Source organism: Physeter macrocephalus, chromosome 7, assembly GCF_002837175.3.
Source record: "Physeter macrocephalus isolate SW-GA chromosome 7, ASM283717v5, whole genome shotgun sequence".
Lineage (NCBI taxonomy): Eukaryota > Metazoa > Chordata > Mammalia > Artiodactyla > Physeteridae > Physeter > Physeter macrocephalus.
The window spans coordinates 66,794,632-66,812,013 of record NC_041220.1 but is presented as its reverse complement, the minus strand read 5'-3'; the positions used below and the strand labels follow the sequence as shown (position 1 = coordinate 66,812,013).

The 17,382-nt window shown below is 45.7% G+C and overlaps 1 protein-coding gene across 1 annotated transcript in view; it reads left to right on the top strand.

Moving 5' to 3' along the window:
• Positions 1 to 7,497: 7,497 nt before the first annotated feature.
• SCARB2 (scavenger receptor class B member 2) overlaps positions 7,498 to 17,382 on the top strand; it is a 74,054-nt gene continuing 64,169 nt past the window's right edge. The window contains exon 1 of the mRNA XM_007125049.3: positions 7,498 to 7,955. Coding sequence (XP_007125111.1) covers positions 7,839 to 7,955 — 117 coding nt within the window. The 5' untranslated portion in view covers positions 7,498 to 7,838. The remainder of the gene's footprint in view (positions 7,956 to 17,382) is intronic.

Here is a 17,382-nt window from a genome sequence, read left to right as displayed (position 1 = left end):
TACACAGGACCTGAGAGGCCCGTCCAGGACAAAGCTGGGGTGCAGGGCAGCGGGGAAGGGAAAAGCTACGGAGATGATCAGAGAGATATCCCCAGAGGTCAACGAACTGGATGCTGTTTGGAAGGACTAGAGACTCAATTTTAAAAGTAGCATTTTGGGGCTTCCCTGGTGGCGCAGTGGTTGAGAATCCGCTTGCGGATGCAGGGGACACGGGTTCGTGCCCCGGTCCGGGAGTATCCCACATGCCGCGGAGCGGCTGGGCCCGTGAGCCATGGCCTCTGAGCCTGCGCGTCCGGAGCCCGTGCTCCGCAACGGGAGACGCCACAGCAGTGAGAGGCCCGCGTACCGCAAAATAAAACAAACCAAACAGCTCTGGCATTATATTTGACTAGGACCCTCATTCCGTTTTGTTTTGTTTTTTTGCGGTACGCGGGCCTCTCACCGTTGTGGCCTCTCCCGTTGCGGAGCACGGGCTCCGGACGCGCAGGCTCAGAGGCCATGGCTCACGGGCCCAGCCGCTCCGCGGCATGTGGGATACTCCCGGACCGGAGCACGAATCCGTGTCCCCTGCATCCGCACTCTCAACCACTGCGCCACCAGGGAAGTCCCTAAAAGATCATATTCCAAGAGTGATTATCACTGAAATCAGAAATGGTATATGAGAAAGAAAAAAAAAATCCTTGGAAGTATTTGATATCTATGCATCTTCTTATACACTACCATCTCCTCATAAAATTCCCCTGCAATTTGCGGTTTTTATTGAAGTGAAATCCACATAACATAAAACTAACCATTTTAAAGTGCACAATTCAGTGACAGTGTAATTGCATTGTTGTACAACTACCATCTCTGTCTAGTTCCAGAACTTTTTATTACCCCAAAGAAAACCCCATACCCATTAAACAGTCCTTATTCCCTCCTACCCTTCCCTGGCAACCACCAATCTGTTTTCTGTCTCTAAGGATTTACTAACTCTGGATATTTTACGTAAATGGAATCATGCAATATGTGGCCTTTAGAGTCTGTCTTTCACTTGGCGTACTATTTACAAGCTTCAACCATGTGGTGGTCTGTGTCAGTACTTCATTCCTTGCTGTGGCTGAATAATAGTCCATTGTACATATTCCCACATTTTGTTTATCCCTTTGCTGGCTGATAGACATTTGGCTTGTTTCCACCCTTGGCAATTGTGAATAGTATTGCCATGAACATTTGTATACAAAGATTTGTTTGAGCACCTGTTTTCAATCCTTTTGGGTACCTACCTAGGCATGGAATTTCTGGAATATATGGTCATTCTATGTTCAGCTTTTTGAGGAATCATGGTTGGTATCTTTGTCTCCTCTGGTTTAATTAGAAATGCAGAAAAAACAGTGCTGCTCAAGATAGCCTGTAATGCAGTTGAAGCAATCCCTTATCCTGAATATTCTGAAACATTCTTCACTGAGGCTAAAAAGAGAGAGTGTTTGTTGTTTATCAGAGAATTGGAAATGTTTCTAAACCAGTAGTTAACTGATTAACGATCTTCGTTGAAGTTGGACCCTTACAGGAGGCTTCTGAGTGATCATTTCAGAGAGACTCAGGGAATGTGGTCAGTGCAGTGGCCAGGAGTCCCGTGGGCACTAGGCTAGAAGTGAGGTGCAACTGTTATTTTTACCCTTTCCATAGGCTAATTCCTTGACCTGCACCCCGACCCTTACCGCACCCTGTCCCCAGCCGAACACTGACCCTCACGCAGTCCCCTCTTCACTGCCCATTGCCCCATTCTACTCCCACTCAGAGATACTAAGTAAAGTTGACTTTCTCATTTAAGACAATTTCAAACCACGGAATACATCATTAAGGAATAACTGTAAACTCTTGTGTGGTTTACTTAGCACGGATTTCATAATGTGCAGGAATCAGACAGCCCTGATATTTCATAATACACTGGCTTGCCACACTGAGTTGAACGGCTATCTAAACACACAACCCAAGCTTCGTTTGCTTATAGAAAGTACCACCAAACCACCGAAAGTGACGACAGATTTGAATGCTTTTCACATGAGAGCGTGCGTTGAGGGTTATATGTTTAGCCATTTTGTGGTTGAGGGGAACCTACAGCTCATTCCTGGTTTGCAATTCTAGTCCATCAAGTCCAGGCAGGCGAAACTATTCTCTCTCTCACACAGTGAATTCTGATCCACTGCTGCTTCTGAGGGGCCTGGTTGCCCATGTGACTGAGAATGATGGTACTGCCACAGCTTCTTCAATTTTTCCTGCTTTCCTTTTGCTCTTAGTAAACACGAGGCCAGAAATCCCAAGCAATGGTTAAGCGGCTAAGAGCGCAGCTTAAGCGTCTGACAGACTCAGATTTCAGGACTAGTTTGCTTCGTACAAGCCATGTGACTTTGGACCACTTTGTCAATCTCTCTTTGCTTCAGCTTCCTCATCCTGACAAAAGAATGTCTACTTCAGGGGGCATTATGCGTGTTAAATGAAGTAAGGCGAGTCCAGGATCTAGCACAGTGCTTGGCACATTGTCCAAGCAGCAGGTCGAACTGTTGACGTATTAACCAATTTTTGCCCAATATTTCTTTTTTCCTCTTTTGCTCCTCTGCCTCCCCCTCTACCCACCCCGCTGCCCCGCCAACCAGTCTCAGTTAGAAGAGACTCTGATTGTGGTTTCAGGGGAGGGAAGGGAACAAGACAAAAAAGTTGTCTCTTCCTAGTTGTTGTTTCAAATACTCTGCAGCCTTAGAGGAACAACAACAACAAAAAAGAAACATGGATTTGAAGAGGCAGATTCTCATTTTCCCGCAAACCCAAACAGAATCAGACCCAAACCCAAACCAAACAAACTAGAAAAGATTCCCCTCACTTGGGGTACAAAGATGATAACAGGGAAGCTATAAGAGTTCTTGGTTGGATGAGGCAGCAGATGGGCCAAGGGCAACCTCCCGGATTCCCCCTGCCTTGGTTTGCTGTGTGGTAGCACATGAATGGTAAAGCAGCTCTAATCCAGGAGCCTGTAACTTGTCTCATAAAGAAGTTGTGTAAATGTGAGAAGTTTGGGGTGCTTGTTAAGTGGGAAGGGAGGTGACAGAAATTCTTTCTTAGGGATCCAACATTGCTCAGGGTTAAGGATGCTCCACAAACATTTAGAAATAAAAATACCAGATCACTAGGGTATGATGGTACATTTTCTAGATCACCTTCAAATCATAGTAAGAAACCTAAGAGTTTAGATACCTCTTGGAGCCAGGCCGATCACAAAGTAAGTAAGGCCTAGGGCCACCTGCATCCTTTTTCAGGCTCCTAAAATAATGAATAAATAACAAAATATGGTATTTCAGTTATCCATTATGGCATAACAAACCACCCCAAAACGTAGTTGCTTAATACACAGCCGTGCATTGGCTCCCAATTCTGCAATGTGGGCAGGGCTCACAGGGACAACTCATCATCTCTGTTCCATGTGGCATGTGCTGTAGTCATCCGGGAGCTTGGATGAGCTGTGATTCCCCTCTCCTTCTCCAGGGTCTCTTTCCATGTGGCTTCTCATCACCCAACGGTCTAATCTGTGCTTCTAACATGGCAACTGGATACCAAAAAGGTAAAGGAAGGAGCTGCCTAGACCTAGAATGGGCACACTCCCATCAATTCTGGCACATTCTACCGGTCAAGGCAGGCACAGGGCCAGCTCAGATTTAAAGGGAGGGGAATAAACGCCACCTTTGACTGGAGGAGCTGCGGGAGCCTACAAAGAAAGGAAGACTTGCTGACAGTCATATTTAGAAATTATTTCCCACACAGGGTTGTAAAAACTGTGGTGTATTCTAAATGTTTACATTTAACACATCAACACTTTTAACATAACCGTGTACAGTGACTACACGATTAACCTCCTTTGAGTATAATATCAATATTTTAAATTTAAGGTGGGGCCCAAAGAGTCCTTCTTGCTTCTCTCTGACTCAGAGTCTGTTGTCCTGGCACCTGTCTTAGACTCTGTGAAGGAAGTTCTTTCTTTTCTGAGTCCTGAATGATTGTGTAATTTGCAGCGGGTACCAACAGTCATTCATTCACAAAGGCACTTGTTCTTCTCAAGTTCTTGTGCTTCTGATTTTAGGTGTAGAGGGGTCACTGGGAAAATTCCTGACTGTCTCCCTGCCAGGGTATCAGTATCCCCATCCAACCAGTAGCAGCGGTAACCCCTTCCTCCACTGTCTGACCCTCCAGCATGTGAGAGGAGCTTAATAGTCTGTGTACCTGCCATGCAGCAGCTACTCCTTGTATGTAGAGATGGAGGCTCATCTGGAAGGGGAGATGATTCAACAACACAAAAAAAACCCAAACGTAAGAGCGCCAATGAGTAGAGGAGGTGACACATCCTACAGATCAGAAATGAGGAGGAGGTCTCAGGAGCTTTGGAAGCTTGTATGAGAATTTGGGGGGCTTTGGGCAAAGTCCCTGTCAGTAGCTGCCACGGGATGGTGAAGATGAAACCGAACAGAAAGACAGCCAGGCCAGGAGCTCAAAAGTCATCAGCTCTTTACATTACGAAGGAAATTGCTGTGGGATCACAGATTGCTATTTTGGGAACATGAGTTTTTTTTTTTTCTTTTAAGCTGTTTATATTTTCTGTAATTTAGGTCCTTTTTGTTCTCTCTTAGTGTTTATACATTTAAAAAATACTAGTCTGGTCAGCTGTGCTAAGAGGAACCAAGAAAGAGGTTTTTGTCCAGTTTGGACCAGAGTTTTAAAGGGGAAGCAGCTTACCAACCACGTGACAAGGTGAAGACAAGTGCCGTTGCCTGAGTGAGAGAGCCTCAAAGGGAAGGTAAACCGAGAGCAACTGAGTTGGAAACTGTGGTTTAGATGCTTCCCCCACCCCGAGATGTGTTTATCAAATCTGGGTCCATCTCTCCATCCCCGCAGTCTGTTACTCCCCTAGTGGCCCAGACAAGAGGCAAGAAGAGACCTCAATGAACAATGAGAAGGAACAGCACCCTGGGATTGGTGGCCCAGGGCTGGAGTGGGCGGGTCACCATGGAGTTTGCCCTCCAGAATGCAGCCAGCAAACAGAAAAGCTGCTCTTAGTCTGGAGACAGGGGAGGGGTGTTCAATGAGAGCAGGAACCTCTGGGTGCCAAGTACTCAAGCAAGCAGTTTACCAAATCTTTTTTCTAGTTAATGCAGGAGAGGACACACACAGGCTGCAGAGGACCCCGACCAGTGCCTAGGAAGGGGATGAGTGAGGGTTACTGGGGCACACGACAGAGCTCAGGTAGATAGGTGGAATCTGAAGCAGAGACAGGGTCGGAACAGGCCATTATCACGGCAGAATTGGGGGTAGGGAAAGGCTGCTGATGGTGGCATGAGGAACTGGGGACCACCCAGGCATCCTGGCCGTGAGGTTTGGAGGAGCCGAGTCATTCCAGACTCCACCCAGGCCTGGTTCTCTGGGACTGCTGCTCGAAGACCTTTGGTAGCTACAGATGGGTAGAACTGGGCGTGGGCAGCCACTGTCATTGCCAGAGTCACAGGCTCAGGCCTGCCCTCACAGTCGGCTCCAGTTATCTAAAACCTAGTAACATGCCAAAACATAGTGGCTTAAAACAACAAGTCCTTTATTTTGCATTTCAAGCAGGGCAAGGCAGAGACCACTCTGCTCCACGTGTCTGGGGCCCATGACTCAAATGGTTGGGGACAGCAGGGGGCTGGCAGGGCATCTCCCTGTGGTCTCTCCCCTGTTCTCTCCAGCATGGAGGCCTCAGGGTAGCTGAGCTTAGTGGTAGCTCAGGGCACCAAGAGCTACCATTTCCAGAGGCCCAGAGAGAAGCTGCAAGGTGTTTATGATCTATCGTAAGAAGTTCCAGGATAGAGTGATTTAGTGCTTTCCATCCCTAAATCCAGCCCAAACTCAAGGGAAACGGTATAGACCCCACTTCTCAATAGAAGGAGTGTCAAAGAATTTGCCACCATTTTTCATGAATGCATCACAGCATCTCACAAAGTCATCAGCAAAGTCTCCCAGCTGAACTCCCTGTTCCCAGATTCTCACTGATGGCAGCTGGGAGAGAGCAATGCACTGGGTAGAAAAAGTGAGGGCGTTGGAAGTCACCGGGCCTGCATTCTGGTCGAGGCAGGATTCACCACTCAGCAACTGATTGAGCTTGTTAGGTTACTCACCTCTCAGAGCCATGGTTTCCTTGTGTGTAAAACGGGAATAATACTACCATAGTGGCCAAGAAAACGGGCTCTCAGAACTTGCAGTGCAGAGCATAGCTGACCAATGGCCCTGTCCCAGCTGCTAAGCCCTAAAATCTGTCCTCTGATTCTCATCCCCAGCTTGGTGCAGAGGCCAGTTTCCTAGGGCTGCTGCCAGCCCATGCCTAATGACAAGAAGCCTATTCCTGGGGGATGCTGGACTCCTGGGACAGGGCAGCTTGGCTTAGGATCCCCCAAGGCCTTGCTGAACCTTCTTAGAGCTTCACTGTAGCATAAGATGCTTCCTTCCATTCAGCCTTCCTTCCTCACCTCTCTCCTTCACAAAGGCCACACCTGCATCCCAGGTCCAGCTTCCTGTCCAAGTGCCCTCATAAATCTCTGGCACCGTGCTCCCATCTGGCACTGCTTTGGGGGAACTGGGACAAAGAGCCACAAGGCTGCTGTGGGTATTAAATAGGTGTGTGTAAGCACCTAGCCAAGGCCTGGCATATAGTTGATGTTCATTCAGCTAATACTTATTGAGTCCCTGCTGAGTGTGGACTTTAGCCTGGCTGCCTTGGGACATATTGGTGAGCAAAGCAGATGATAACATCAGGGCCACCTACTTGAAGCCTCTTGCTGACCCCACTGAGCAGGGATAAAGTCCCAACTCTCCTATGGGACACAAGAGCCCTTCAAAGTCTGACCCCAAGGGGCCTCCACACCTCTCACCCTACACTGCACACCTAAGCCTGGAGTCAAAAGTAACTTCTTTCCTCCTACAATCTTGCTTTTTCACCCCCAATGTCTGAACACAGCTTTTTCTTCTCCTCCAAATGCTTCTTCCCTCCCTTGCACACACCCCTCACGTGACAAACCCTTACCCATCCCCCAAGACCCAGTTCAACTGTGAGGGCCTAGGTCGCCGGGGCAGAGGTGTGGTAGGCACAGATCTCAGCACGCACCTCGTAAAAGCACTTGTTACACTGCGCCTTAATTGCGGTTCACAGTGTCCCCGCTAACTTGTGAGCTCGTCTAGAGCAGGCGCAGTGTCGTATCCATCCTGAATCCCCCGTGCTTGGCCCGCAGCTCGTATCTGAGGAGGGGGTAGAGCCGGGGAGGGCAGGCGATTTTCCGGGGTGGCCGCGGGGCCTGCGACGAGGGGGCGGGGGGCGCTGCCGGGCGGGGGTCAGGGAGCCGCTGGCGCTGGGGGGCCGCCGGGACTGGCCGCGGGTCGCGCGGGCCGAATCGCGGCAGCCGCTGCGGGGCACATGACTGCGGGCTCAGCCTCCGCCCCGCCCGCTTCCCAGCGCAGCTGCCGGCTGTCGCCTCCCGGGGCTGCGGAGAGCCCGGCCGGCGAGCGTCCCCGCCCTGCGCGCTCCCTTTCCCTCGCGAGCTGCGCCACAAGGGCGTTGCGGCTGCCTCGGTCAGGGAAAGCGAAACCAAAGCGGGCCTTCCACTCCCCATCGGCCGGCCGGGGGCAGCGGGGCCGCGCTCGCCCGGCCGCGGAGCCGGGAGCCGCGCGCATCGGCCGGGCCGCAGGCGCCCGAGGGGCCCGGATCTTCCGTCCGCTACTGCGGCGGCGCCTCCCTCCCTCCCTGCTTCCCGTCCAGTCGCCGGCTACCCGGCCCGTGAGCGGTGCGCGGAATGGGCAGGTGCTGCTTCTACGTGGTGGGGACGCTGTCCCTGCTTCTGCTGGTGACCAGCGTCACGCTGCTGGTGGCCAGAGTCTTCCAGAAGGCCGTGGACCAGACGATCGAGAAGGTGAGGCGTGGCCGGCTGTGTGTGTGTGTGCGCGCGCGCGCGCGTGTGTTGGGAGGACACTTCCAGCCCACCCTCCCTCTGCTAAACCTTGTGCACGGAGGATCTGCACCCCGGCGAACCCTCTATCTAGACTAGAGCCCTGCTTTCCTCCTTGTCTTCTTGGGGTGGGTTGTAAGGGTTAAAGAAGGAGGAGAGGAATGAGAACGCTTCTGTTCCTTTTAGAATAATAAACGAGACTACGGATCTAGACTTTTAAAGAAAGATTTCACTTTTCTTCTGTCGTTTGCATCCCCGCGCACCCCCGGCCCTTCCTATACCCCAATTTCTGTTGGGCCCAAACTCATTTCCCTCCCACTTTATGAAGAAACAAAACGAAATGAAAGACCCTACAGGTGTGTTGGCTGCTTGCTGTGGCCTTGGAAGTGATGTGGGGTGGGGTGAGAAGCGGGTGTGCGGTCTGTTTTGTCCTTGCCTTCCTGGGCTGAGCCCGCGCTTGGTAGCCAGGCCAGGCCTCTGTGCTGGGTGACTTTCCAGTCCATCAGAGTCTGTGCTTACCCGCCGACTTAGATGTTTGATATCTTGTACCAGCAGTCTGTGTTGCTTTGTTTCACCGTGGATTCTTGCTCTTCTCAAACAGCCATAAGCTTCAGGCAGAGATACATTTAGATCCTTAAAAGAAGCTGAGCCTGTCTCTTCTCCCTAGATGTGTATGCTGGAGAGCTGGTAATTTCAGATTTCTCCATCCTATGATTTCACCAGTAGTCATTTCTCCTGCCCTTTCACCCACACCCAGCAACCTGTGTGGAAAGAGGAACCAGAGAGAGTTAATGGGATCGCTTTTTCCTTTAAAAAAAGATTTTTGGAGCAGCCTTTCTTGTTAGCACCCATAACTGCATGGCTAATTTCTTCCACTGGTTGACACTTGCTGTTGGCCAGATAATAAAAGCCCTGGGCCTCCTCCAAGATTGATCACTGCACTCCCAGTCAGCAGAATTGTTTTGTTCCAGGTGGCAAAAGACATACTCCTTTAATAGAGGCTTTTCTGAAGGCCATCAATTACTTGAAATCTGACAGTTAAAGGCAACTTAAAAAAAATGCCATGACAAAGCATAGTTTCATTTTTTAAAAGTTCACACTGCCAATGGGAGACAAGGCCCACTGTCTGAGCTTCTCAAAGGCCATTGTTTTCTCTGAGCACCCATGTTCAAAGAAAAAACTAAATTGAATCTCTCCACGCTTGTCTACCTGCAGATCCATGGCAAGATTGTTTAAGGATGTAACCTCTTGCTTGGGTGACTAGAGTTAAGCAATCCAATTGCAGTCAATTGAATTTTCTTGTGTGGCTTTGAAAGGCTGTTTCAGGAGAGCCCTGTAGGTTGAGTGATCTCCCCTGTGTCTCAGATAATCATCAGCCTTCTGATGCTCTGTGGGTCTACATTCATGGGCAGTGCGCAGGGAGGATGCTGGGGGGTGTTGGCTGTAAGGCAGCTTGGCTGGGACTTGAGTTGGTGTTGATATTTGGTAATTGGCTCTTAAAGGTGGTTTTCTCCATGAGGAATGGACTCTGGTCTGACTAATAAATTATAGTACAGAGGAAGTGAACTTTCAGAATTGCCTCACCCTGTTAAGGAATATCGCACAATGTGGTATGTGAAACTAAATGACAGGGCTAGTTTCCGTGGACAGGTGTGGGAATATTGTAAGGCAACCAGAGGTCACGCATTACACCATCATTACCATTCTGCTTTCCTGGATCACCTGTAGGACGGTAGCAAGAGATGGTGGGAAAGAGTAAGGTCTCTGCAGGTCAATTCGTGGGCATGAATCCTGACTCCACTGTGTACTAGCTAGGTTACCTTTGGCTGGTGCTTAACCTTTCTTGATTTTAGGTTTTTCTATCTGTAAGTGGGGATAATAACAACTCACGTAAATAGAAGGACTATAAGAATTATTGGAGAAAATGAGTGTACTTTTCATGGGGTATAGTTAGTATGTACAGTTATTTGTAAATGATAACAGTTTTATTTTCGTTAGAAGGCACGTAAGCAAAGAAAAAATACATGAGATTTGAGGTCAGGCGCCCTATGTTCAAATCCTAGCCCTGACATTTCCAAGCCTTTTGACTTTGGGCAAGTTACTTCTCTGAGCCTCAATTTCATTCCTTGGAGAAGTGAGGATGTTAGCCATTTTGGGCACAGCGGTGCATTTCCCATGAAGCTCACAAAGCTCAAGCTTTGGGTCCCTCGCTTGCACAGGCCCTTCCAAAGCCTTCTACCTAATTCTGTATCCAAAATTTTCTTTTCTTAGGAAGGGCCTCCACACCATGTATAAGCTTCACACAAACCCAGGATCTGCCTCTGTGTGTGCTGTTGTGAGACTGAGTGAGGTAATCTGAGCACAGTATCAGGCACGGAATAGGTGATCAGTTATGGCTGCCATCATTCTTTCCATTAATGTTGTTATGGAAAATTCATTCATAACTTGACTTTAATATACTTGTAATATTATCCACTCTGATACTCCCAGTTCTTAATTTTTTCATTTGAAGACTGTGTCCTGTCTTGTCTACATCAAAAAGAGAAGAGAGAAAAAGGATGAAAATCAAATGAGTAGGTTGGGTTAATTGTGAGAAGCTTAGTAACGTAGTTCCTATTAGAAGAATTTGTCTCATGTGATAATTATCTTTGATCCCACAGTAGCCAGGGGTGATTGAAGGGAGATTTAAATTTTGGCCATTGAGTAGAGTGGAAGGAACCAAGACAGTTTGGTTCCATTCTTGGCTTGTTATATTATGCCTTGCATTGGGCAAGCCCTGTAATTGTTTCTCTTTACTTTTCTCAATTGCAGAAGAGGCAGAGTAATGCTTCCCTCCTTGGCCCACACCCGCATCCTGCGGGATACTCTGAGCATTAACCAGACCTTCTCTGTCGAGCATTTTAACCTCCCTGAAGACAGAGCTTTGCAGAGACCTAGCAATCTCTTTTCCTCCCTAGAACCTGGAAGGGCAGGATTTTATGTGACATTTCATCTGGTAACCCTGCTAATTGTTCTGGCACCTAGTGTAGTGCCTGGTACATGGTAGGTAGCTAAAAAGCCTGCTGCCTCACTTTTTGATCGTTTTACTTGAAAGAACAGTGTCCTAAGAATCAGCAGAACTTGGTTAAAACTCCTTCTTCTGTCACTAACAAATACTTGGATTAAACTGGACAAGCCAAGTAGCAAAGTATTGAACCTCTCAAACCCTTAGGTTCCTCATCTTGAAAATGGGGGTAATAAGAATACCTACCTTTGGGTTGGTGCAAGAATGAAATAAAAGGATTGATGGAAAGCATATAGCACAGTCCCTCCCAAGCACCTGACTTTGTTATTGTTATTTGTATAGGCAACATATTTGTACAGACAACAGTAAACATTTGTTATTGTTTCCAGCTATTCGTTTCTCATCTAGGAACTGAAGCTTATATAGTAGATAAAGTTCCTTCAAGCTTCAAATTTCTGAGATTCTATGACACAGGCATACGACCTGTGCTTGAGATCAACTCTGCAGCTCAGGATATTAAATTTGCCTTTAGGCTTGTTGACGGTTTAAACATCTCTCAGAAATGAGGACACAGAGCTGGCCAAAGTCAAGGCTGGCTAATAAGAGATGGGCTGGCAAGGGAAGCAGTGAGAGGGCAAGAGACTGTTGACACTTTGCTTCCTATTCACAGACCAAGGAAGAACGATAGCCTTAGGTCTCCGCGATGAGACAAACAGGACAGATTCCCTTACCCTTTGCCAGAACCTGAGGCTCTGGGCAGGTACCAGCTGGCCTCCATCGGGAGCCAAAGCAACGTTGGAGCTGTTCTAGTGCCTCAAGAAATAAAATATAATCACTGATAATTTAATCAAATAACACTGATTGGTGAATATATGGGGTCTTTTTTTAAAGTCAAATGAGTAAACCATCTTCATTGTTGTTTATGTAAAGACAATCAAGTATATGTAATCTTAAAGAGCTCCTTCTTGCCTGTCTACCTCATCTCCTTAGTTGTCTCTTTTCAGAGTTAAGAAGACATAGAATCTTAGATTAAGAAAAAAACCTTAGGCATCACTTAATCTGTTATTTTCTAGTCAAGGAAACTGAGACTGTGTCAATTTTGAAATGGATGATGGTGGGTATCGAATTACCTTTACACCTATATGGCACTGGATACATAGATAAGTGACTTACCAAAGTCCAAATGGAGAGGCTTGGGGGGCAAGCTGGGTCTCCTAATTCACTTTTCCCATCCTGAGGATGACCCTACATCCCATTGCCTGTGACAGTTCTGGCTTATTTACACCTGTTATCCCGGAGCAGTTACTAGCACCTTATTTCCTTTCTAAAGATTCCTGGTGACAGTAAATTCTACCCTCGCGTATCACATTGTCCTCCACTTCTTGGCATTAAAGAGGAGCAATGCTCTCTGAGGAAACGAGGCACCCTCACGCGAGCTCAAGAAAGAGCTAGCCGGCTTTTTATAAAGCCGGGAGAGGAAGCTTATAGAAATCGAAGGGTGAGAACCACATCACAGTCAGGCCTCCTGCCAATCCAATAGAAACTGGAAAGTCAGTAGGACCAGGCACACTCTGTGCCTCCCACGCGTTCCTTTGCTTTCCCCACCAACCAGCTTCCTCTGTTTCCTCGGGCCCAGGCTGTTTCCTCGGGCCCAGGCTGTTTCCTCGTCTGGAGCATCCCCAGCCCTGACCCTATATGACTCTTCAGCTGCTGAGCCTCCCGTGAACCATGCTTCATCTCTCAGTTCCTTCTTTCCAGATTCGTGATAGAGTGATGTGATTGGCTCAGCACAAGCAGAAACCATAGATCTGGAAACAGAGGCCGTATCCTTGCCAGATGCTTTAACTCGTAAGCAAAATTTTCCAACTCCTCCCTGGCTTTTAGAAACATGATCTGGTGACATCAAAATCATATTATGTTTCTTTCAGCTGTTACTAATTCATGATGACCGTGCATGCATTCATTACTAATGGTTAAGACAATGGAGTAAACCAGTAGTTCTCAGTGTTGTCCCTAGACTCTAGGGAACCACATCAGAATCATCTATGGAAATTTAAAAAATAGAGACCCCACCAGCCCTGCTGAATCAGAGTCCTTAGGAACAGCACCTAGGTCAAAGAGCTAACCCTGAAGTCTGTGACTGGTTTGGACGGTGATTATGTTAACCCGTGTCTTCACTCCTTGAGATGGCAATTCTTTTTTATTTTTTTTAAAACTTTGTATTTTATTCTTTAGTTTTGTTTATTTTTCTGATTAAAAAAATACATGCCATTGTAAAAAGTCAGACAACAAAAATTAATAGAAGATAACCACTGTTAAATATATTGTTGATTAATCCACATTTTTTCATTGTGCATATATAGTAATACATATACTTTACAGAAATGGGGTGCTTCTATTTATTTTTAATTTGCTGTATTTATTTTTAATTTCAACTGGTATGACTAACATAAAAGAGTTGATCATTCTAATTGGGGGGATTACTCTTAGTAATTACTATTATTCTGCATGTTTACATTAAAGGAGATATCTTTAGGGAGGGAGGGGAAGGTTCTAGATTGTGAGAATCGTTTTTGTTTTCTTGTTGAATAAAGTACAAGATTTCATTGTCAGGCCGCAGTGAAGGGGCCATCTGTTCTGCCAGACACTTGCTTGTTTCCCAGGGAAGAATCAGCAGGTGGGATTATAAGATCATTAATGAAAACACAGGATGTTGGCCAAGTGACTGGGCATTAATGGCCTATATCATCAAGATATATATTCTATATACATGATACATTACATGAAGCGACTGTTTTTTTTTATCAAAGCTGGTAACTAGTCAAAAGCAACCGAGGAAAATAAAGGCTACTTTCAGTGTTTGCTCTCTATATCCAAAAGCACTTTTAGGTATATTCTTTGGCAGTCATCTGTTTATTTAGCAAATATCAATATTTAATGAGTGTGAACCATTTGTGAGGCAGTGTTCTAAGAGCTACGGATACAATAGTAAATGAGACACAGTCCTTACCCTTATGGAATTTATGATCTAATTCAGACTTTTGGGGCCCAGACCCTTTTATTCTCTTAACATTTATTGAAGACCCCAAAGAACCTATATTTCTGTGGGTTATATCTATTGATATTTACAATATTAGAAATTAAAACGGATACATTTTTAAATCACAAGAATACACAAACACATATTCCGTTAGCTGTCAGAGCGATGACATCATTACAAGCCGTGTGACCTCTCGAAAGCTCCTCTGTATGCTCATGAAAGAATGAGAGTGAAAAAAGCAGATTATGTCTTAGTATTATTATGGAAATAGTTTTGACCTTGGGGAACCCCCTGAGAGGGTCTTGGGGACCCCCCAGAGGTCCTCAGACCACCCTTCGAGAACTACTGATCTGGTTTTCATTTAATTAATTTTGTTGATCTTTAGAATAATTAAAAAAATAACATAATGTCTCTGCTTTATTTCTGTAAGGCCAGTTTGGAAGCTATATCATTAATGTTTTCAAACCACCAGGATTTTGTTTAGTTTGTTATTGGGTTGGCCAAAATGTTCATTTGGTTAGTGAATGTTCAATAAAGTTCTTGGTGAAAATGAAAAGTGTGTCTTTTATGTTTACTTAAAACCGAACGAACTTTTTGGCCAACCCAATATATATTCATATGTCCTTTTAGTTTCATTAGTCCAGTGTGAAGGATAGTAGTTTGGGCCATCGGTAATGCAGGTTCAGCAAATCTCCTGTCTTTTCCTGCATGTGAAACAAACTAGACTAGAACATAAGCAGCTCCATAATTGAATTCCTTGATAATTCCCCTCTAGCCTTAGCCCTGCCAGGGATTTTCTATTCATATGACACAATTTAGTATTTAAAGCTAGCCTGAAAGCTCTCTTTGAAGGTAGGGGTCCTGCCTTATGTAGCTTTGTATCCTCTTCCCAACCTGCTGAATGAATGTCATACAAAATAGATGGTCATTAAACATTGTGTGGATGAATGGAAGAATGAAAACTTAACATCTTCAGGATGATTTTGTTTGTATATTGTTATTTAGCTTCACATTTTTGTTCCGCTCTGTAGGTCAGCAGTCATGTTTGCCTCACTAATAGTTTATACCTTTAAAATCTGGAAAATTCACCAAATAATCCAGCTTTCCAGCTTCTCCGGAAACACGTGGCTGTTTTGCAGTGCTGACCCCATCACAGTCCTGTGTGGCAGCAGCGTGGGCAGAGTAGAGGCTGCTAACCTCCCTCCCTGTCCCCACACGGTCACACCCCTGTTGTCCCCTGACTGCAAGGCTCAGTGAAGGTGCCCTTTGTCATGGTGCTTGCTCTGCTGTCTTTCATAGAGTAGAGAAATATCTGTTTGTGTCTGATGCTCTTTACCAAAAGAAGGAAAATGAAAGACAGCCTGTGTTTAACAAAAATGAGAGAGGGCATATTTCTGTGTAGAAGTGAATATTATTGCTGGGATTTGGCTTGCAAATATGTACAAACCTGTACCTGCTTCACTCTTTGACCTTTCCCACGGGGCTCCTTTGGCATCTTAGTTTTATTTTTATACTCTTTCTAGAGAAAGCAAGGCAGAATGCCATTGTTATGGGAATGTAATCATTACTCTTGCAAGTCCCATTTTAAGGATATTACTTTTAAGACTATATTTCTGATAGTCCACAGTAATGGAGGGAAGAGGACACGTAGAACATTACTTATTTCATCTTTGAGAGATATAATCACAACCAAACAGGTTGTAAAAGAATGACTGGCTCCACAGGTTATACACAGAACCCAGCATTATTGTCATGGCCACACTTCTTATTTATTCACATCTTAAAATACTTTCTCTCATGCACTCTTTCAGCCTCTTCCCCCCAACACCCCGCTGGCTGGAATCCACATATATTTCCCCAATTTTCACCTCATCCTTTTGATTAAGTTTCTGTCTGGTGGCTGCCTTTTCTTTAGGCTGGCAGTTCTCAACCTTGGTTTCACATTTGTAATTACCTGGAAGCATTTAAAAAGTACTCTAGTGTGTATTTTGTAGCAGGAGCTTTTTCAGGATAACTGTTCCACCTTCTTGTCTTGAATGTAATTTTTTTTTAAAGGTCAATTTTTTTTAAAATATAAATTATTTATTTGTTTATTTTTGGCTGCATTGGGTCTTCATTGCTGCACGCGGCCTTTCTCTAGTTGTGGCAAGCGGGGGCTACTCTTCAGTGCGTTGGCTTCTCTTGTTGTGGAGCATGGGCTCTAGGCGCATGGGCTTCAGTAATTGTGGCTCACGGGCTCAGTAGTTGTGGCTCGTGGGCTCTAGAGTGCAGGCTCAGTAGTTGTGGAGCACAGGCTTAGTAGCTCCGCGGCATGTGGGATCTTCCCGGACCAGGGCTTGAACCCGTGTCCCCTGCATTGGCAGGTGGATTCTTAACCACTGAGCCACCAGGGAAGCCCCCCTTGTATGTCATTTTATAGACAGAGTAGCAGCTTACACATAAACTAACATTTGAACCTCAACTGTCAGATCTCATTAGCTGAAATTGTTGGAGTTGCAATTAAAGCAAAATGAGTTCAACAACAGTGACATTTAAAAAAAAAAAAAAAAAGCCAAGGCATTTGTTCTTGAGTTACAATTAGGTCAGAGAATAAGGGTAAAATGTTAATGGCAGCGTAGTTCTTTTACCTCAACAGAGAATTTAAAAAGGTAAATAGTGTAAATTATATACATTAATTACTTACATTAATTAATTAATAAGAGTCTGCATTGGGTTTGCTTAATTTCAGGGAGAAATTTTTAAAATAATGCAAACCAACTGGTGTTTTGATATATGGTGAGTTTTATTAATCTGGAATCCAATGAGAATCATCCACATGCTATTGGATCAGATTCTCAAAGTTGGTCTGCATCATCTCTGGGTGAATTTCGACGGTGTAGATGACAACATGGATGCTGAGTTTGTGTTTAATTATTAAGTAGCACTTTGTTGAACTAAAAGAACAACCAGCAGTGCTCTTGAAGCCTGAAAGTTTCCTTTAAAGTATTACTTACTCCTATCAAGCCCAATGCAATTCCCTGAGTGCTTATTTTTATCATCTGGACGTGGCTTATACCAGGACAGCCGGGTCAGCAGCCATCCTTGTGCTGCCTTCTCGAAAGATCTCTGTCATGCTGGCTTGGATGTGTTGTATCTTGTGGCTGTACCAACTCATGTCAGCTCTCAGCAGATGCAGCTAATCCAGCCCATACTTGGGGGAAGGTGGGCAGTTGAGCGTTGCTGGTGCTTAAAGGACCTGTCAGCGGATGACAGAGGATGGCAGGTGATGGGCTGCGTCAGGTCAAGAACCTCAGACTTTATCCTGTGAGCAGTAGGGAGAGTGTCTGTCCTGATAGAACTCTCTGGAA